Source organism: Myotis myotis, unplaced genomic scaffold (genome assembly GCF_014108235.1).
Source record: "Myotis myotis isolate mMyoMyo1 unplaced genomic scaffold, mMyoMyo1.p scaffold_m19_p_20, whole genome shotgun sequence".
Classification (NCBI taxonomy): domain Eukaryota; kingdom Metazoa; phylum Chordata; class Mammalia; order Chiroptera; family Vespertilionidae; genus Myotis; species Myotis myotis.
In genome coordinates, this window is record NW_023416325.1 from 289422 (window position 1) to 311547 (window position 22126).

A 22126-nucleotide genomic window follows, 5' to 3' on the forward strand; every position below is an offset into this window, starting at 1 on the left:
GGTCTTCCCCAGTGTAGTTCTCCTCAAACCTGAGGGTGCTTGTTGAGTAGTGTTCACAACTTAAATTCATTACCTAAAATGTTGACAGGTGAATTGTGAATGGAGAAAAGCTTATTAAATGAAGGGAAACTTTTATAAGCTTCTGTGATTTCAACTCTGCCAGAACTTTTTGAATGAAGTTCTGACTGGTAGTCTAATGGTAGAGCACTGACACTTCCACAGGCTGACCTGAGGCTGGCATGTGTATTTCATCTTAATGTTTATCCATCTTGATGGTTAAGTCATTTTTAGAAAGTTATTATTGGTTTCTCTTGGGATAGAGCGTATGTATGTCTACAGTAAAGAATAAAAAGCTCATAATAGCCCATTTTTTATAGTCCAACCTCAAAACTCTGTACCTAAAATGGTTAAGAAAAGCATTTTTTAAGTGAGTGACAGTGGGGCTTAGATGTAATAGTCTTCTCTACCAAATTTAGTTGAAAATAGGCTTACTTCCCATTCCATTCAAGAGCATTTAGTTAATGGCACTTTCAGGATTGTGTTTAGGCAAAGTTAGGGTAGTGCTTTCTTATATATGTTACTCAGCACTAGTAATTTTATGTGAGACTTGAGGCAAACTAAGCCTTTCTTCTTTTGAAGAAAGCTTAAAGCAATCCTGAGTTCTGAGTACCATAGTAAATGGTCTGTTAGTCCCACAACTGGAATAGTATTTGAGCTCGCCTATTCTTTATCAGCATACAGAGATCAAACAATTGGAATAAGTAAAGCATTTAGTAATACTTCTGCCACTTCAAGTTCATGCACTAGAAAGTTTAGAAGCAGTAGAAGGAAACTGTCCTCAGTGATTTTCATAAGTGATATATATATATATATATATATATATATATATATATATGTATATATATATATTTTTTTAAATATATTTCATTGATTTTTTACAGAGAGGAAGGGAGAGGAATAGAGAGTTAGGAACATCGATGAGAGAGAAACATCGATCAGCTGCCTCCTGCACACCCTCCTACTAGGGATGTGCCCACAACCAAGGTACATGCCCTTGACTGGAATCAAACCTGGGACATTTCAGTCTGCAGGCCGACACTCTATGCACTGAGCCAAACCAGTCAGGACCATAAGTGATATATTTTGTGAAAACTTTTGTAAATGTGGGAATTTTACTACAAGGTCAAAAAAATATAAAACACATTGGCCAGATAAGAGGCTTCTTAACCTTTGACCCTTCGTAGTTTAGCATTCAGTTGTTTTTATGGGATAACAATAGTCTGTTCAGAATTTGAGGGCTTTTTTTCCCCATGAAGGTAAGGGGTCCAGATGTTTGGCTAAGTGCTTTTAAGGGTAACATACCAGAGTTTCCTTGTGTCCGGGGATCACCTTGTAAAGTGTGATTCTGAATGTTAGGTCAGAGATGGGCTTGAAAATTCAGTTTCTTAACCAGGTCCCAAGTTAAAAACTGCTGGTCCACTGACCACACTTTGAGTAGCTAGGCTTTAGTATTCCTTGAACAACCCAATACGTGGTGTTGATGTTGTCAGGCAACTCAGATGCATTGTTACTCCTCCTGGTTCAGTTGGTGTCCATTGTGCTTCCGTAAACATCTCAGGAACTCAATTCAGACTCACACTGGGTACTTTCAGACCTACCCTTAAGTCTCAGTGATGATTAATGGGGATGGTTATAAGTGGATTTTTCAAATGCACCTGTTGTCCTGAGGGGTTTGAGCCCTTAATTTATAAACTGATAGAGGTCCATTTTGCCAGGTCAGATTACTGAGATCAAAAGCTGTGTTTCCGTAGTATTTAAATGTGCATTTATAAGTTGATTGGATTATGTTGAGAGACTTTTGGAGGTTATAGTGTGGGTCTCACCTCAAAGTCATGGATTAAAAGTGTTTTAGACCATCGGTCACCAACTGGTGGTCTGTGAGGTCCGAAAGGTTGGCAACCGCTGGTTTAGACAGTGGTTCTCACCGTGTGGTCTTTGAACTAGCATTTAGCATTATCTGGTAACTTGTTAGAAATATAAAGTCTCAAGTCCCATCCCAAAGGTATTGAATCAAAGTCTAGGGATAAGGCCTAGTCATCAGCATTTAACAAGTCTTTCAGGGAGTTCTGACTCTGATTCTAGTTTGAGAACCATTGGTTTAGGAAACAGAGGAGATAGTGATGTGTATTAGTGAAGAAACTTTGGGAGCCATTCAGCTTTTTCTTACCTTCATCAGAGGCCCTTATTTACCAGTTCTTGAGGTGCAGCACTGGCTATTCTATTAGTGATATCATCTTCTGCTTGAAATACAAAATAGAAATGCTTTGGACTGTCCCGTTATTCAGATCCATGTGTTTTTTCTTCAAGTGAACAGACTGATCTTAGACCATAGAGTGTACATACTTAGTGCTATTCCTCCTTTGCTCTTTATCTTCCCACCAACTCATTAAATGCTGCCTCCTGCCAGGGGACAGGAAATAAAAACAGAGGACACAGAACATTCATCTTGGAGCTCCAGTGGCGCAGTCGGTTAGCGCGCAGTACTTATACAGAGCATTCATCTTGACACTGATCAGTGTTCATGCATGTGAAATCTAAAAAGTAGGTGTTGGATTATCTGAGCTTAATTTCATGTGTGATCTTCATTGCCTTGACTTGTTGAGAATTGGCACCATTTTAGCCATCAGTGTCTGTAAGGGATCTTTAAAAGAGGCCCCCTCATTTGTGGCTGGTGGGCAATTGGTGACAGTGGTGCAGCCATGTTTATGTCTTTGCTTTAAAATCATTAATAAAACAACCCAAGTGGACTGGTTTGAGTAACCTCCTAGCCTTCTTGGAGAAAATCAGGTGCAAGACTTGAAGTCAGCAAGCTTCTGAGAAGAAAACAGTAACTGTGATTTAAACCCTAAGTTGAAATCAGTAGTCAGATGGTTGGTTTTTCTTGTACATAGATCTCGTTTGATAACGTCAGGGTTGTTCAAGGAATACTAAAGTCTAGCTACTCAAAGTATGGCTATAGGTTTCTCTCAAAAACTGAATTGAATAGTAATCTTTAACAGGTGGCATTTCAGTGGCACACTTAGTTGCAAACTCTTTTTTTTAATATATTTTATTGATTTTTTACAGAGAGGAAGGGAGAGGAAGAGGAATACAGAGTTAGAAACATCGATGAGAGAGAAACATCGATTCAGCTGCCTCCTGCATACCCCCCACTGGGGATGTGCCCACAACCTAGGTACATGCCTTTGACCGGAATCGAACCTGGGACCCTTCAGTCCGCAGGCCGACGCTCTGTCCGCTGAGCCAAACCGGTTAGGGCTAGTTGCAAACTCTTAAGCTAATGTAAAAATAGGGGTGCCTGTTTATATTGGAGAAAGCAGAATTATGGTATGAAAGTCATGATAGCCCTGGCCGGGTAGCTCAGTTGGTTACAATGTTGTCCTGATACACCAAGGTTGCAGATTCAATCCCTGGTCAGGACACATACAAGAATCAACCAATGAATGCATAGGTGGGTGAAACAGCAAGTTGATATGTGTCTGACTGTCTGTCTGTCTCACTCTCTTTTCCTCTCCTATCCCCCCTCTCTCTAAAATAAATAAATAGTAAGGAAGAAAGGAGCCCTGGCTGGTGTGGCTTAAAGCATCAGACTGTGCACTCAAGAGTCATGGGTTCGATTCCTGGTCATGGGTTCGATACCTGGGCTATGGGTTCACTCCCTGTCCCCCACCCTCGATCAGGGTGCTCCCAGGAATCAACCAGTCAATGTGTGTGTGTGTGTCTCTCCCCCTTCACTCCCTCCCATTCTCTCTAAAAGGCAATGGAGCCCTAACCGGTTTGGCTCAGTGGATAGAGCGTCGGCCTTCGGACTCAAGGGTCCCAGGTTTGATTCCGGTCAAGGGCATGTACCTTGGTTGCGGGCACATCACCAGTAGGAGGTGTGCAGGAGGCAGCTGATCGATGTTTCTCTCTCATCGATGTTTCTAATTCTCTATCCCTCTCCCTTCCTCTCTGTAAAAAAATCAATAAAATATATTTTAAAAATAATAATAAAATAAAAATAAAAAGCAGTGGAAAAAATGTCCTCAGGTGAGGATTAACCAAAAAAAAAAAAGGAAAAATCATTATACAGTTTTAATGTTTCAATTGTGCAGAAAACCATAGTGGGCACTTTTCCAAGTATTTTTCCTTTAGCTAAATTTGAAGGTTTTCTTTTAAAATATCCCAAAGTGGTTCCTTTCCAGGAATAATTGTTGTTAAGGGCTCTAGATGAGATAGCAAGTCCTCTTGAGAAACTGGAGAGCTGTGAGGCCAGGAAAGAGAGTCATCTGCCTGTGCTAGACTAGCCTGGCTCCCAGGAAATGTTCAGTGGACAGTTACGAAAAAGCAAACTTTGTTGACTCCTCCCCACTTAAGTGGGGATCCTCTCAGGCTGGGATACCTATGTCTTATGCAGTTGAGACTTTGCTACCAGGTTCCACTCTCTCAGCCCACGAAGAGGAGCATTCTCCTGTTTCCCTAAATGCGCAGGTGGATCCGGGTCACATTTTGAGAAACGTCATTGGTTTAAAGTGCTACTTCTTAACTTCTTTAGGATTTACTGGCAATCGTTTGAAGGTATAAACACTCACTGCTGAAACACACAATTTTGTATATGATTCCTTGAGGCCCTGAAATTGGTTTAACAAGCTCTGCTCTCAAGAACCATAAGTATAAGTTTACCTTGATGTTTAAGTTATTCCCACCAGCTTTTACAGTCCAAGAATGGTTTTGTTTTCCCACTTCTCAGCCTATTATTGAAGAATGTGGTTCTTCATCCTCTATTGACATTCCAGTAGAGGTGTACCCTGTCACAAATGGTACTGCTAGCATAGTTAATGCCGGTGTGCAGCTGGCTCATTGCTCCATCTTTTGCTCCTATCGGCTTTGTATAGTCAGTCACTTGAGTATTTGTTCACACCTGGAAATTGCCAAGCATATAAAGTCAACAAAGAAAACTAGAATAATATGGGAGGGGAAGTTAAAACATTTTTACCAACCTGAGTGATTCTTATACCTGAGAATAGTTGGCATTTATCAGTCATTGATTAATAAATCTGTAAGAAGAGAAATTAAACAAAACATTATCCTCTGGTAACTGAATCTCTCACTTGTGTTTACTTAAAAATATTTATAATTCAGAAATATAAAATTCATCCCTTTTAAGGTACACCACTCAGTGGTTTTTAGTGAATTCACAAAGCTGTGCAGCCTTCACTACTATCTAATTCCAGACCTCAGAAAGTGTAACTGGGGGTAAAGGGAGATTACCATATATGATTTGTAATTTCCCCCCCTATTTTCGGGGTTGTCTTTTTGCTTTCTTACTAGTAATTTGAAACACAAAAGTTTATGAATTTGAAGTCCATTTTAAAAATCTGTCTCCTTATAAATTGGCACCTGGTGCATTTAAGAGCAGGAGGTTTCAGGTAAGCCTGATGCTTCCATGCCGTGAGGAGCATTCAGTGTGTGGAATATATTATTGGACAGTGATTTGTGAGAGAATGTGTCTTAGCAAGAAACTGATCACTGTTAGGTTATTTGCCAGTTTTGCTTGAACTTCTTGTAAGAACCTTAAACTGACTCCAGTCCTTTCAGGAATAAGTCAGGTATAAATAAATAGGAACTGTTTAAAATGCTTAAAGTAAACACTCAATTACTGAACACAAAGATAAGCAAAAGTGCGTGAAATAGTATTCAAAATCACCATTTGATTTCTCTTTGTAGGAGGAGCTCTTGGATATAAAAGAACGCCCTCATTCCAAACAAAGGCCTTCATGCCTCTCTGAAAAATACGACAGGTATGGGGGGGTGGGGGGGGTTGCTTCTGGTCAGCTTGTTACATCAAACTTGGTACATTTAGAATTGTATTGTTTTGGAGCTTCTTGATAGAATTATGAGTGGGGAGATAGGGGTTTTGACATTGAGCTTCAACACAACATATTACAGATAAACTATGAACATGACTAGTATTTCATTACATTGTCTTCATTATTTTCATTATTAATTAGTTTTGAACATTAATTCAAAGATTTGAGCTGCAAGGGACTCTAAAGACAGCTAAACCAGTTCCCTTTTAACTAATTGGTGATGAAACTAAAACTAGAAAATAACTTGGTCAAAGGCACATGGTCAGAAAGCAGAATTAAGACTTGACTTGAACACAGGAGTCCTCATCAGGGTATTTCCTCTCTTCTAGTGGCTTTTGCACTGTGCTTTGAGGGGCCTTCTTCAAGGTCTGCCCCAGGTAGGCTGATCAGGAGGACTCTGAGCCTTTTCATCTGTGCCCTCCCCCCCAGCTCTGTCAAACAAGAGTCATTCAACCCTGACCAGTTTGGCTCAGTGGATAGAGCATCAGCCTGTGGACTCAAGGGTCCCAGATTCGATTCCGGTCAAGGGCATGTACCTTAGTTGTGGGCACATCCCCAGTAGGGAGTGTGCAGGAGGAAGCTGATCGATGTTTCTCTATCATCGATGTTTCTAACTATCCCTCTCCCTTCCTCTCTGTAAAAAATCAATAAAATATATATATATATATATTTTTTTTTAAAAAGAGTCATTCAAATAAGCCCTTTCTAATCTTGGCACTTTCCTAAGAGATAGAGGCTTTGGTTTGACAAGACTATATAAAAAAAAAAAAGAAAGAAAAAATAAGACTATATATATAGCTAACAATGTTCTGAAAAGCTCTTACAGTAACTTCTACATTGCACTTTTAAGGTCATTTCTTCAGTGTCAACGTAGATGGTTCATACTGGTCTACACTTTTTTTTTAATATATATTTTTTATTGATTTCAGAGAGGAAGGGAGAGAGAGAAACATCAGTGATAAGAGAGAATCACTGATTGGCTGCCTCCTGCACGCCTCCCACTGGGGGGATTGAGCCCGCAACCTGGGCATGTGCCCTTGGCCGAAATCGAACCTGAGACCCTTTAGTCTACAGGCCACGCTCTATCCACTGAGCCAAACTGGCTAGGGCTGGTCTACATTTTTAACATACAAAGCATCCATCTTGGTTGAATAGTGCGTATTCATTTTATTTTTGTATATGGACTGTTTAGAAGGTTGCTAAATCTGGACTCCTCATCTGCTTTACCCTGATGAAGGGGATACTTGAATAATTGCTATTCCACATGGTTAGGACTTTTTAATAAGTCTCAGATAATCTGTTGTTGTTTTTCATTAAAGCTGTAAAGCTTTTTTATGCCTCAAATTGAATTTTCTTATTACAGCTGTTTCTTCTTGACATAAAATAAAGTTATTGTGGGCATACACATTCACTTTTATTCTGAAGTGGAGACATTATGCCTAGTAATGCTAATAAAAATAAGAGGAAAAAGGTTCTCATTCTGCTGTTTCTCTTCTCTTGACAATTAAAATTTGTTGGGTTCCTAAACTTTAAGCAATCCTCAAAACCGCACGAAAAGACAGGTCATGTCCCCTTTATGATGAGGAGTTTGAGACAGAGAGGTTGACTCACTTATTCAAGAAATGTTCCATTAGTGCCTGCCATGCGGCAAACATTGTGTCAGGTGCTGTCAAGTACTTCCTTCGTGGAACATTGGTCTGTGGAAGGGCACAATCAGATACCCCTAAGAGGTTATCATGCCACCAGTACAGGCTGTGAAGGACAAGTGCAGAGAGCAGAGCTAGTGTGTAGTGCAGCTGGTCTGATCTGGGCTTGGGGAAGTCCTTTCTGCAGAAGATCGAAGGGCATCTTGTCTAAGGTGTCCCTGGTGGTGATGGCAGAGCTAGAATTAGTCCCAGATCATTGGGCTCCAAAGCTGCTATGCACACTGTACCACCTGTCATTCCATCATCAGAGGGCGGACAAAGTAAAACCCAAGCCACACGTTTTAGGCTCTTACTAGAAAGAGCTTATGGGGAAAACTGAGACTATGCATAGAAATTCTGGGAAAATACCCACCAAGCATTCTAGGAGCTACTTCTAGTGAGAGGATTAAGAGGTTTTTCCTCCTTGTACTAATCTTCTGTAAACTGAGTAGTAACATTTAGGAAGCCATAGTTTTTGTGAAAAACAGGCATAGTTACTGCACCCCAAGGTATGTAATCTGAATGTTTCATTTATGCACAGATGACTAGTTTTCAAGCTACTTCAGGTGTTACGTGAACAACAAAGTATTACTGAATTAATAGTTGCTTTTGTTTTCATCTTAAAATAGATAACCATTTTTAACCATTTTTATGGTAACCATGACATTTTATATTGGAAAGGGATTTCCACAACTTACTACTTGAGGAAATTCGTAAATGAGACATGTGTAAATGCTAACTGTTGGTGCCCTTTGCCTTACAGTGACGGTGTCTGGGACCCTGAGAAGTGGCACGCCTCTCTGTACCCAGCTTCCGGGAGGAGCTCCCCAGTGGAAAGTGTGAAAAAAGAGTTGGATGCAGACCGGCCTTCCCTGGTGCGCAGGATAGTAGGTGAGCAAGTCACTTGGAAGTGGGGGCAGCAGTTTGGAGACAAGGCTCTTTGCTGCTGGCTTCATTCTTAGCTGTGAGAGCTTTGTGCAAGGAGGGAAAGCGTCATTATCAGGAAGCTGATTTCCAGTTAAGCAAAATCATAGCCTTCCTGTGTAGCAGCAGTGGCAAGTAGACACATTAGGCTATGTGCTTTTGAATGAAAAGTACTCATGTCATTCATTGACGTAGATAACTGAGTTAGGTGTGGTAGGGAGCATAAAGCTGTGCTGGAAATCTGGTTATGCTTAGTCTCATATGAGAGACTAGTACTCAGGTATAAATCAGTTCTGGCAGTTCTTAATTCATAATGGAATATGGTATGAATACAGGGTTTAGATAAGGTTTTTGACTGGAGTAAAGTTTGATCTTCCATACCTTTCCCCCTTTGAACTAGAAAAGATACTGAAGAGTGAAATGGAGACCTGGCAATATTAAAACTAGTCAAGAAACTTGTTGCAAGAGGAACTCCTTTTGATAAGAGAAGACCCATCATAGAACAAATTTGGAACTGAGCAAAGAAAATAGGGATGACTTTAGTTGGAGCTATAAGATCCTTCTACAAAGAATCTACTAGTGCAGTCAGTGCAGTAATGCCCCTCAAAGAATTTATTCTAACAGAATCATTAAAGATGTGCCACAGACTTTATTCAAATGATGAAAACTTAGAAGCAACCTAAATGTCCATAGTAGAAATGGGTTGAGTATGTGTGAGTATTGCATTGGTTAGCTGTTAAAAACGTGTTGGAGATGTGTTTACCAAGTTATATAAAGCTACCCATATAAAAACTGAGGCACTGCATAAAAGTTCTGGAAAAGTACACACCAAAATGTTTTAGGAACTGATTTTGATGAGAGGATTAAAAGATTTTTCTCACTTGGACTTATCTTTAGTTTTCTGGTTTTTCTAGGAAGAATTTTTGAGTGTGTGTTAACATGTTTACTTTTCTTACACCTTTATTGAGATATAATCTATCTATATAAAAGCCAAGTGACTGGAACACCGGAATGACTGGTTGCTTTGATGCAAAATGCAGCCCCAGTCAGCCCCCTCCACTCCGATGGTGGGGGGGGGGGGGCAGCCGGCCAACCTCCCGCATCCCCTCCCCCCAGCCAGCCTGGCCCCAGTCAGCCCCACCTGTGCACGAATTCGTGCACCAGGCCTCTAGTAGACATATAATAGACTGCACATAAAGCATACCATTTAATGTTTTAACATGTGTCTACACCTGTGAAACATTACCACAATGAAAGTAATAAGCGTTTCCATCACCCCCAAAAGTTTCCTAGTATTCCTCTGAGTCTCTTCTGTACAATTCCCCCCAGACAAGCACTGATCTGCTTTCTGTCACTCTAGTTTACTTTTCCTAGAATTTTATAGACAGTGTGCACTATTTGGGTAGCTTCTTCCACTCAGGATAGTTGTTTTAAGATTCATTCATGTTGTTTTTCTTTTTATTTTCTATAAGTAATTCCTTTTTATTTTCTAATAGTATTTCATTGTATGAGTTCGCCACCATTCATTTATCTATTGGTGGATATTCGGATTGTTTCCAGTTATTAACTGTTAAAACTATGAACATTCATGTACAAGTCTCAATGGAAACATATGCTTTCTTGTCTCTTGGGTAAATAGCTTAAAGTAGTATGGCTGGGTCAGATGGTAGATGTGGTTAACATTTTGAGAAACTGCCAGGCTGTTTTTAAAAGTGGTTATACCATTTTACAGCACTGGATGAGAATTCCGTTTGCTCCACATCCTTGTCAGCACTTGGAATGGTCAGTCTTTATTTCTTTTTCTTCAAATTATAAGAGAAAGTTTATTTAGAAAGTTACAGAGGGAGAAGTGAGCCCGCTGGGCTGCATAAGGTCAGGAAACAAGTTAGAGAGGCAGAAAGAAGAAGGGCCCTTGGAGCTCAGGAGAAAGTCAAAGGTGATGGTCCTGGCGGAAGAAGAGGGGGAGGGTAAAGCCTGGCGTGCTCTCATGAGGGAGAGCGCCAGTCATTCTTTTTAGTGTAGCCATTCTAATGGATGTGTAGTGGCATCGTATACGGTTGAATTTACACTTCCCTAGTGGCTAATGATGTTGAATATCTTTTCCTATTGCTATTTGCCAACCATATATCATCTTTGGTGAAGTGTCTCTTCAAGCCATTTGGAGTTTTTTTTAGAGTTTTCATATGTACTGGGTACAGGCCTTTTATGAGCTATATGGTTTGAAATGTTTTCTTCCAGTCTGTGGCTTGTTTTTCCGTTCTTTGAGTACTATGCCAGGTTCTCAAAGAACATCATTTGTTCAGTGTCGTTTCATTTTAACATTGAGGAAATGCCATGGGAATTTAACTCCTGTTTATATCAATTAGCCTCTGGTAAAATTGGTTTTGTTATACATTGTTTCACTTAAAGTTAAGGAACCTATCAACTACCTTAAGAGAACTTAAGAAAGGAATTATTGTATCTGTCAAAGAGTAGAGGCTTTAAATTTTGATCAAGCCCCCTTTATCGTTTTTTTAAAGGGATTATGCTCTTGGTGTCATGCCTAAGAAAACTTTGCTTAACCCAATGTCACAAAGATTTTCTCCTGTTGTTTCTTCCAGAAGTTTTAGTGGTTCTCAACCTTCCTAATGCCACGACCCTTTAATACAGTTCCTTATGTTGTGGTGACCCCCAACCATAAAATTATTTTTGTTGCTATTTCATAACTGTAATTTTGCTACTGTTATGAATCGTCATGTAAATATCTGATATGCAGGATGTATTTTCATTGTTCGCGACCCACAAGTTGAGAACCGCTGATAAGGTTTTACAGTTAGATCTATTATCCATTTTGAATTAATTTTTGTATATGAGACCAAGTGTGGATTCAAGTTCACTTGTTTGTGTATGGATATCCAACTGTTCAATACTATTTGTTGAAGAGACGCTAACTTTTTAAGTAATTTTTTTAATGCTGACACACAACATAAGTTGACTAAACATTTGCTAATAATTACATAGATAAGGACATAGTCAAAAGGGATTATGGAAACTAATCTGGGAAAATCATTTATGATTAAATACATTGATTGCTACTAAAGATAAAAAAGCAAAGGCTGTCTTACGTAAATATGTAATGTACATGTTACTCGGTAACTGTTTTAGTGGGACTCTTCTCTAGGAACCCCACCACCACATCATGGGTATACCATGGAGGAGGAAAATGCCCTTGCTGGCTTGCTTACCTTTCTGTTTCTGGCATCTTTCCAGACCCACGAGAACGCCTGAAAGAAGATGACTTAGATGTTGTTCTCAGCCCACAGAGGCGAAGCTTCGGAGGGGGTTGCCACGTCACGGCCGCTGTTAGCTCCCGGCGCTCAGGAAGTCCATTGGAGAAAGACGGTGATGGACTTCGCCTGATTGGAGGACGAAGAATTGGCAGTGGGAGGATAATCTCTGCCAGGAACTTCGAGAAGGACCACCGGCTTAGCGACAAGGACCTGCGGGACTTGAGAGAAAGAGACCGAGAGAGGGACTACAAGGACAAGCGCTTCAGGGTTTGTCTTCTAGGTTACTTGGCACCTGTGTACTTAGGGACTCAGTAGTCACCTCATTTGTACTCTGAGATCCTGGACGAACATGGCCCATTCTTAAGCCAGATAGGGAGGAATAGAGCGAGCTGGATGGGGGCAAAGAGGGGCTTCAAGTCTACAACATAGTATCTTCATTGCACTATTGAGTATTACTTAATTCACCAAGGCCTTGATTGAGGTAGAAATGCCTTAACTAGAATTTTCTTTTTTATCTGCATTATGTACTTTTCCAGAGGGAGTTTGGGGATAGTAAGCGTGTCTTTGGTGAGCGTAGAAGAAACGATTCCTACACAGAAGAAGAACCAGAATGGTTCTCAGCTGGACCCACAAGTCAGTCTGAAACCATTGAGCTGACTGGCTTTGATGATAAGATCCTGGAAGAAGATCAGAAGGGGAGAAAAAGAACAAGGCGACGGACAGCCTCTGTGAAGGAAGGTCAGCAAAAACGGGGAGGGAAGCTCACTGTTCTAAAACGCGATGTGCTTATAATTGGCTTATAACTATGCACTTAGGAATGGGCACATTTATTAGGAAGTAGCAAGTTCTTACAGTTGCAGCCTGATTTTGAAACGGCTTCCTATACTACCTCCTCAACTTGCTCTGCCTGTAATGCTAAACAGAAAGTCCTCACGTTGTGCTGCTACGAGCACTGTGCACACAAAAGGATTCCCAGAGACAGAAACGTGGTAGATATAATGGGGATCTCATTTATTGAGCACACTATATATATATATTACACAGAGTGGTAAGCATTTTGTCTATATAATCCTACTTCCAACAATCCTGTGAGGCAGGTGCTTTTATGCCCATCTTATAAGTGAGCAATTGAAGGTACAGGGGGCTTTAGTGACTTGTCTGAGGACCCTGAGGAAGTAAATAGTGAAGCTGGGAGTTGAACAGGATGTATGCTGTTACACTTTTTTCCCCTCGGGTGATGCAGGAAATAGGTAACTTGGGAGACTTTGTTCTTAGTTACTTTGCCTAGGTCCCTGACTTTTGAGTTTATCATAATAAATGGCCAGTTGTGTTTGTCTGCTAGTACATATTCCTACTCGTACAGACTCTCAGTTGTCAGGCCCAGCCTGCTTTCTAGAGAGCTTAAAGCTGCACACAGTCCTGGCTGGTATGGCTCAGTGGTTAAGAGCATTAGCCCACGTACTGAGGGGTCACGGGTTCAATCCCTGGTCAAGGGCATGTACCTGATTTGCAGGTTTGATTCTCCTGCCCTACCGGAGCACATGAGAGAGGCAACCAATCGAAGTGTCTCTCACATCCATTTCTCTCTCACTGTGTCTCTCTCCCCCTCCCTCCCTGCCACTCTCACTTAAAAAAAAAAATCAATGGAAGAAATAGCCTAAGATGAGGATTAACAACAGAAAGTTGCATATGGGGCACTCGTGCTGCTTGCAAAAGCCATTCATCTGTTAAGAGATGTCCCCATCACAACACAGAATTAGAGTGACTATGCTAAAAATTAGTTTCTTTTATAAATGTATGAGTCTTAGTTGGGACACAACTGCAACAGTATCTTAGCTTTCTGAACCCTGACTTAAGTGGTGGTGCAGATGCATGTATAAAGACAGAACCAAATTAATTTGGTTCCATTTTTAAGCAGTAAGACATGCAAAGGCCACTCCTTAAAAAAAAGATCCTGTTAGAAAAATAATCCACCACACCAGCAATTTTCAAGCTTTTCCATCTCATGGCACAGGAAAACTAATTACTAAAATTCTGTGGCACATCAAAAAAGGTATTTCTTGCTGATCTGACAAAAAATAGGTATGATTTTGATTGATTTACAAAAAATTAATAATAATGGTAGTAATTGCCTACCCTTTTTGCTCCAAAGTAACTTTGTGAAAATATCAGGTGCCTACACTTGTGTAGAAGAATTTCTGGGACCAACAATTAACCGATCATACGTAACCTTATTATGTGACCTGGCCAGTAAGATGCATCTCTATTAGGTGACCCATACATAGGGTGTCCCAAAGAAATGTGTACACACACTTTGACTAATTACAAAGGGAGTATTTATTAATACACATTTCATTTTCAAATTGAGCTCCCAGCTGTTAGAGTGTGTACACATTTTCTTGGGACACCCTGTATTTATGGTTCAAGGCGGGGCTTCATACTGGAGGGCTATTGTGTTGGCTGCTATCATTTTTTAAATTTGGCAATCTAAGGGAGAGGTCAGTGCCCCTGACTAAAGAGTCAGGTATTGCAGGTTTTAAAAATTCTTGTGGCGCACTAGAGGGAAAGCACTATACTGCACTGGGGGAAACTTGAAGAATGGGCAGAGGAGGAACCACAATTCTCCTTCCATAGGAAGAGAACTGTTTTTCTACTGAACATGCTGTACTGTAACAGAAGTCCGCTTTTAAAGTCACCTATGTCTCTTCTGCATGTAATGATGGCTGAGGCCACAGACTAAGTCAGTAGCAATTAGCGTGCTCAGCCTGCTTCTGACCTGGTTTTGCTTTTAGGCATAGCCGAATGCAATGGAGGAGTGGCCGAAGAGGAGGAGGTGGAGGTCATCCTTGCACAGGAGCCTGCTGCAGATCAGGAAGTGCCGAGGGATGCCGTCTTGCCTGAGCAGTCCCCAGGAGAATTTGACTTTAACGAGTTCTTTAACCTTGATAAGGTGCCATGCTTGGCTTCGGTGAGTGTAGTAGCACACTTACGAAATGGAGGGAGCAACTGTATGGTTAATATGTCTTTAACATATGTCTTTTTGAGGTTTGTTTTTTTTTTTGTTAGAGGCCCTGGGGGCTGTTAGGCTTTTATTTGTTTGTTTATTTAAATCTTCACCCAAGTGTATGTTTCTGATGAAAAATCAGGTGTCAGCCTTATGGGAGCTCCCTTGTAGGTAACAGTTTGCTTTTCTCTTACTGCCTTTAAGATTCTCTCTTTGTTGTTAATTTTTTGGCATTTTAATTATGATGTGTCTGGGCCTGTTTGCATTCTTCCTGCTTAGGGTTCTCTGTGCCTCCTGAACTTGTGTGACTTTTTCCTTTACCAAACTAGGGAAGTTTTCTGCCATTTCTTCAAACACATTCTCTATCCCTTTCTCCCTTTTGCCTCTTCTGGCACACTTAGGGGGAGGCCCTACTGTTAGAGCATCCCAGCTTGCTCTGTGATAAAAATGACAGACTAGATAAACTCTTCAGGATTCTTCTCAGGTTTAAAATGCTTTTAGTTTCTTGTAATTGGCATTTCCAGTTAATGTGTATAAAAGTAACTTTGTTTTATGTTTTAGCTATAATAAAATTTAGCTTCTCTAAGTGAAACAAAGTTGGTAGATGATCAAAATATGCAAATGACTTTCTCAACACTTACTGTCATATCTTTAGAAAATGTCCAGATGCTTTATATTCAGGTCCTTTGCTTTTCGTGTTCCTTCTGTATATCTTCTGACTTTTTTCCTATATAGTATGATCAGAGGAAATAAAAGGATTAAAATGAAAAGCCATTTTTGCTATTTATAATATAGCAAAACTCTTTTCAACATTAAACTGTTTTTAATAGCTGTATCTTTTAGTTACTTTTAAAATAATTCCTATTTATCACTAAGGTGATTGTATCTTGGATACGATTCCCTATTTTCACAGTGCCACATCACTCATAATGCTTCTCTTATGCTGTAATTATTGCAAGTGCACGTAAAAGTCAGCATTATTTAAATGAGAGTCTACAAGTGGAATGTGATTGAAACTATGACTAATACCTCAGAAAATATAAGTACCACAGATAATGATCAAATTAGTGTCTTGAATTAAAATCCCTTTTCTTATGTGACAGGAGTGTTTTGTGGCTTAGTTTGGGTATGTGTTACGAGAAAATTCTTCCAGATAAGAATAAAAGAATAATTCTTAACTTCCACTGCTGAACTTTGGAAACTGGGGGTTCTAGACTTCAGATAAAAGAGTCACTAACACTGTCATCTATGTACCAGTTTGGGGGGAAATGTGTTTTCTGTTTATTATTGGTATAGAAGTAAAAGTTTATGCCTTACTTTCAAGGATGTGCCTCGTTTTTGGATTGACATTTGCTTTAGCTTTTCTAAATGTTGATAAGAATACTGCATAAATATCAATTTTTATATTTAACTGGATTTATGATAGGGTACAGTTGAAAATTTTATTTTTTAAAAAAACCGTTTAAAATCTATCTTTTAAGAAGGATTGATGATAGAAATTACTATTATGAAATAGTGTTGAAAAAAATATTTCTGATCATAGCGCATCATTTAGTTGGCCTTATTATTAAGCCAGAAACCATGGAAGTTGGATTTAAAACAGAACAAACATCCGAAAACTCCTCGTTAAATTCAAACAGATATTAGAGATGCGTTAAAAGTTCATCTTTCACATTCTGATATTTTCTAAACTTTGACTTGGAATTGTGATCTGTGAGCTCTACTTTTTAGCTTTTGGCTTCGGAAATTAGCAGCATTGAACTCTATGATGTTCATTACAGCCATGAGACTGTTTGCAGCAAGGATTTTCTTTCGTCAGCTGTCCATACATGATATTTAGTTGAAGGCCACTTCTCAGCTTGGCAATGGAATGCTTTACTCTTGGTGCTGATTTTGATTTTGAAATTATGTCCCCCAAGAACATTCGGTGGTTCATGGGTTTGTCTAATGAGGCAAAGGATAAAAAATGCCATTTCTATGGCACAGTGGTTTTGCTTTATATGCTTAGAAAGTACATGGTTGGTTATTCTCAAGTTTGGGTTACTCAGAAATGACCCAGGAGGGGAAGAAAAATGAAAGATGTTCAGATTCCTAAGTTCTGAAAGTGTTTACCTTCAGGTCAGCCGCTTCAAAGGAAGTTTCAAAGTAAGTGACCCTTTCTTAAAAATTGAAACTTCTTGTCCCTTTCGCCTAGAAACTATTATCTTAGCTCCTCTGTCTTTCCTTTTAGATGATAGAAGACGTTTTGGGAGAAGGGTCAGTCTCTGCCAGTCGATTCAGTAGGTGGTTCTCTAACCCAAGCCGATCAGGAAGCAGATCCAGCAGTCTTGGTTCAACACCACATGAAGAACTGGAGAGACTTGCAGGTAAAATGGCTGCAGATTCTGGCCACGGACCTCAACTTGAGCTCTCGCTGACACTGTTCATTGTCTTCATTAGTCAGGGGTCCATTAGGGTTAAAGAGTCTCTGGATACTGAAAAAGCCTTCAATTCGTGTCCTTTTAATACTATTTGAAGCTGTGTTTCTGTGCTTTATTGGGATCAATTATGAATATATTTACTTGCATTATTAGGTCTGGAGCAAGCCATCCTCTCTCCTGGACAGAATTCGGGGAATTATTTTGCTCCTATACCATTGGAAGACCATGCTGAGAATAAAGTGGATATTTTAGAAATGTTACAGAAGGCCAAAGTGGATTTAAAACCTCTTCTTTCCAGCCTTTCTGCAAATAAAGAAAAACTTAAAGAGAGCTGTAAGTGTTTATTAGAGTCTGCTTTAGGTATCTGCAAAAGCTTGAATGCTCAGTCTTAAGGCAGTTAATGCTATTTCATCAAAAGTCAAATATATAGTGGGCTTCGTTGAACATTCTTCAAAAAAAAAAAAAAATTTTTTTTTTAATCAACCAATACCACCTCTTTGAGAACCGGGTATAGTCAGTAGGTCCTGGGACCTCTATTAACTCTTCCACCCAGTCCTCCTCACCGGGAGCCCGTTTATAACCCTCTAGCGAATGCTGTCTTCCTGAACAGCATTTGGCAGCTCCTCACATCTTTGCCCCGAACTGCCATGTTCTTGTGAGGTTATAAGCCTTCCACAGGAAACCTTAGTGGTACAGTAAGCATCGTGCTGGCGGCAGTCGTGCTGACGTTAGGCCAGCGGGGATTCCTGCCCTGGTGACAAGCCTCCAGAAGACCCTTGCAGAGGTCCTCCGACAGGATGCGCAGCAGGATCTTGTCAAGTCTTACAGCTTGTGGCCCCGTTTCTAGCACTGAAGCATTTTAGGGTTAGTTTATGCCATCTCTTACTCAGCACACAATTATGGCCTCATTTCAACTAAGCAACAATGATTTTAAGTATCTTCAGTCTATTTTTGGTGTGATTCTTTTTTACTTTCACCTTAACCGTGATGTAGCCAAAGAGAATTCCTACCACATACTCCTTTGCTTGACTTAACCTAGACTTTCTCAACTTTTCAGCACATTCAGGGGTTGTGCTTTCAGTGGAAGAAGTAGAAGCAGGGCTCAAGGGCTTGAAGGTGGACCAGCAACTGAAGAATTCCACTCCTTTCATGGCAGAACACTTAGAGGAGACCCTGAGTGCTGTTACCAGCAATCGACAGCTCAAAAAAGATGGCGATATGACTGCATTCAACAAGCTAGTGAACACCATGAAGGCAAGTGGGACTTTGCCTTCTCAGCCCAAAGTCAGCGTAAGTATTTGACACAAACTCCAGCCTTTTCTCCTTTTCCCTCTTTCTGTTCCACTTCCCACAATAAATGGATTTTTAAAAAGGTATTCTGAGTAAGTTGGAAATTTTTTAGTAGTCATTTGGTCCTTGATGCTTTTGTGTGTTCTTTAATTATCGCTGTGCTATTTGTTACTAGAAAAAACAGGTTTTGGTTCATCTACATGTGTTGTGGGTGACAATATAAAGATTGAAAGAGTCATACATAACTTTCTTAAGTCATTGCTAAAAAAAATGGTGATACATATCTTTTTGGATGAACTCCAAAGAAAGTTTTGTGTTTATTCAGCTACTTGTTAAAGTAACTTACTGTATATTTATAGTCAGATCTTTTCCATACCTTCTACTTACTTCCAAATACCCAGGCTTACCTGCTTTCTTGACTAGGCCGTTGGCAGTTATACGAAACATTTGTCAAGTAAGATGGATTTTTTCAAGACAATTGTATTTTGTTAATTTACTAATAGAAAAAGCTGTGACTCTAAACTTGTAAAACACCTTTAGGCATGAATTTGGGTTACAAGGTGACTGAATATCAGTAAATGCAGGTGTGTAGCACATACTGGAAGTGTGAGACTCTCAACCATGGCCTTTGTGTCAGTATTGCTCTCCTTGATGAAAGTGATCAAGGAAGCAGGATAAATCTGAAGAATAAAAACATAGACATTCCATTTGCTGTGTTAGATTTACCAAAGTGAGTTGTTTTCTCCTTATACATTCTTATCTGGGAACTACAAGTTAGCTGCTGCAGCAGTAACTGATTCATTGTGCCTTGACCGTGGGAAGGGAACTGATTTTTGGTGTTTCTCATATGACCAGCAGTTAGCAATAGAGATTCCCACAGAAATGCCATTGTTCCGGGCCTTACTGCTAGAACTGTCCACCTCGGAAAGGTGGCAACTCAGGGAGGTAGATTCATTCCTGAGTATCTGACCACACCCTGCCAGTTTAGGGGAATACTTCTTGTAAACTGCTTTAGAATTATTTCCATTCAAAGAATTATTAGATACAAGGGCCAGATTAAAAGATTGCAAACTATTCTGTTCTCCTTGTTACCTTTGTGTCTTGGTGACTGGGTCACTTCTTGTACCTTCTTTCTTTTAGTGTGAGCAAAGAAATGGGAACAGGAAAATTCAACAGTTAACCTGATGCTTTTGAACATTTTGTTTCAGATATGGATACGATTCTAGGGTTTGATAGTAGCACAGTTGACCCTGAGTTGTTAGAGGAACTATTTCAATGTTTGTACTTCAATGTTCTGAAATATATCTGATTTCGCCGAGGGAAGGAGACTCAAAACGCCTATTTAAAGGGATGGATGACATAATTCAAGCTGCTAGGCAAAGAGTAACAGAAATCCAACATAACCTAGGAAAGAAAGCAACAAGAAAAATAATGTAATAAGCACACCAGTCATTATCCCAAAATATTGCTTAATTTGCATGTTGTTGAGTCATGGTCTACATCTAAAATCGTTTTTAATTACTGTGGCTATGTGTGCGATGCATACTATTTCTGATTTGACTATGTCTGTTTAGCTTCAATCATGTTTCCTCCTCCAAACTTGTTGGTTCAATCTAAACTCTATTTCAAATTGAATTGTAGGCTCTGTATACTATATGAGCCTATATAGTATAAAGTTGCCTATTTGTTTTTTGTTAGAATTAAATGGCTTTTTAGGATATCTCTTATTAAAATCATCTGCAGTGAGTCCCAGTTCCAAAACCAACAGTAAAACATGTGGATACCTTTGGGCTATACTCCATGCCCGAGGACACTGCTGTGGGCCTTGGCATCTCCACCCAGTGGAAGGGAAGTGTACCAGAGAAGAGCACTTAGGCATGAGGATGTACTGAAGTGCAGGGAGGTAATGCAAGTTGGATGCAAAACATAACTGCAGCTGCATTAAAAGAGCAAAAAGTGAAGTAATTGAATTTCCCCCTGTATGTGAGACCCATTTGAAACAGCTTGTTTATAAATAATAAAGTTTAAATTTCCTAAAATATGACAGTTCTGGCCTGCATGTTGACTAGATTTTTAGTATCGCCTGGTCTATAAATCTTGTTACAGTATAGCAAAAGTTGCCTCAGAAACTATAAATTATCCAAATTTTCTGCATGTGGCTTCTTAACTAAAGTACTCCCCCTTTCACCATTTCTTTTTTTCCTTTGTTTGGTCAGTGTTAGAAACCATTAAATGCATTAGGGTTACTACAGGGAGGAAAAGACCTTGTCTGAGGACGGTCTCTGAGTGGATGCTACATGTACATGGAAGATTCTTTCTGGTCCCAGATATTTGGGACCTATATGATGAGAGAGTGGAACAGGTTGATTTAAGTTTGTTTTCTGTAACTTTGACATTATTCTGCTGTTACATGTTGACTCCTGAAGAGTTTTTAAAGCTTTCTTGTGGTCCCCAATTAATCTTTGCCATGTGTGAGAAGGTTAAAACCAGTTTTCCTTTGACTTTTTTAGCGAAACCTTGAAAGCCATTTGATGTCCTCTGCTGAGATTCCAGGCCAGCCTGTCCCTAAGAACATCCTGCAGGTACTTCACAATCTTATCCGAGGCCTCGGGTCCTGAACAGTATCCTCTGAACTGGTTTTTGTAGTGGTCCAGCTTTGGGCCTGAGAGAATGATCCATGTTGCTGGCAATTGAGGATATGTCGCTGCCCTAACATAGCTGTCGCTGTTAGCCTCAATGTGGGGTGGGGAGGAAGGTAAAAAAAAAAAAAAATGACAAAGCAAGCCCTTGATTTCCAGTTTGCAGGCTTACAATTCCTATGGAAGTTTAAAGTATCTAACCTGTACTGATAGCACTAACTTGCAGCAATGTTGCTAACTGAACTTTCAGAGAAAATTGTCGCATGTACATGTGACAATTCCTTCAGTGGAGTATGAGGGAGATTCGTTGTTGGCTTCCAAAAACTCATCCCTAATCCATAGCCTCTCACCAGGAGGGAGAACGAGTTGTGTTCACAAGGATTTGACTTTTCTGCCTTCTAGGAACTTCTGGGTCCATCAGTTCAGAGACCTGCTTCCTCCAACCTTCTGAGCGGCCTTATGGGGAGCTTGGAGCCTACATCTCTACTGGGCCAAAGAGCACCATCTCCTCCCTTGTCACAGGTGTTTCAAACACGAGCAGCCTCAGCAGACTACCTTCGTCCTCGAATACCATCACCAATTGGTAAATACTCGTGTGTAGATGTCCGTCCATCCGTCTCCATCATGCCATGCACATTTCACCACCCACTCACATGACCAACATTATACTTGTCCCCTAGAATTGGCAAAGTCTTTTGATGGGCATCCTTGAAGATTTTAAAAAGAAATGTGTGGGTTTATTATACGTTGTTTACAACGGGTGGGGAGGACACATGTGGAACATAGTTTATTTTCCAACTGCCCCTCTAGATAAATATGTCCATGTTATAGTTTTGTTTTTTCTCTTGAGATTGAACTAAATTGGGTCCAGCTCTTCAGTCTTTTTCCTTATTTCGGGAATTCAATCCAAAAAAGTTAATTTGACTTCCTAGGTTTTTTTCTTGATAGAGTATGTCAGAGTACTGGGTCTTTACCAACCTAATGAA

At 40.0% G+C, this 22126-nt stretch overlaps 1 protein-coding gene and 1 long non-coding RNA gene across 12 annotated transcripts in view; one reads left to right on the top strand and one right to left on the bottom strand.

Moving 5' to 3' along the window:
* The window catches only part of EIF4ENIF1 (eukaryotic translation initiation factor 4E nuclear import factor 1), a 33322-nt gene that overhangs the window by 2110 nt on the left and 9086 nt on the right, over positions 1-22126 (top strand). For 9 of the 10 annotated variants that reach the window (XM_036353160.1, XM_036353168.1, XM_036353166.1 and 6 more), the window contains exons 3-13: positions 5767-5840; positions 8358-8485; positions 11768-12054; positions 12324-12525; positions 14580-14755; positions 16910-16936; positions 17022-17157; positions 17365-17544; positions 18269-18501; positions 21012-21083; positions 21543-21723. In XM_036353160.1, coding sequence (XP_036209053.1) covers positions 5767-5840; positions 8358-8485; positions 11768-12054; positions 12324-12525; positions 14580-14755; positions 16910-16936; positions 17022-17157; positions 17365-17544; positions 18269-18501; positions 21012-21083; positions 21543-21723 — 1696 coding nt within the window. The remainder of the gene's footprint in view (positions 1-5766; positions 5841-8357; positions 8486-11767; positions 12055-12323; positions 12526-14579; positions 14756-16909; positions 16937-17021; positions 17158-17364; positions 17545-18268; positions 18502-21011; positions 21084-21542; positions 21724-22126) is intronic. The other variant, XM_036353165.1, reaches the window with a different exon arrangement.
* On the bottom strand, positions 4020-21547 carry LOC118678099. 2 transcript variants are annotated; one of them, XR_004974746.1, is made up of 5 exons: positions 20286-21547; positions 19594-19905; positions 11743-15518; positions 5057-5096; positions 4020-4960 (listed from the first exon to the last, which is right to left on the bottom strand). It is a non-coding gene; the product is annotated as an uncharacterized LOC118678099 (long non-coding RNA). The 2 variants fall into 2 exon arrangements; XR_004974745.1 differs by having other exon boundaries at positions 19594-21547.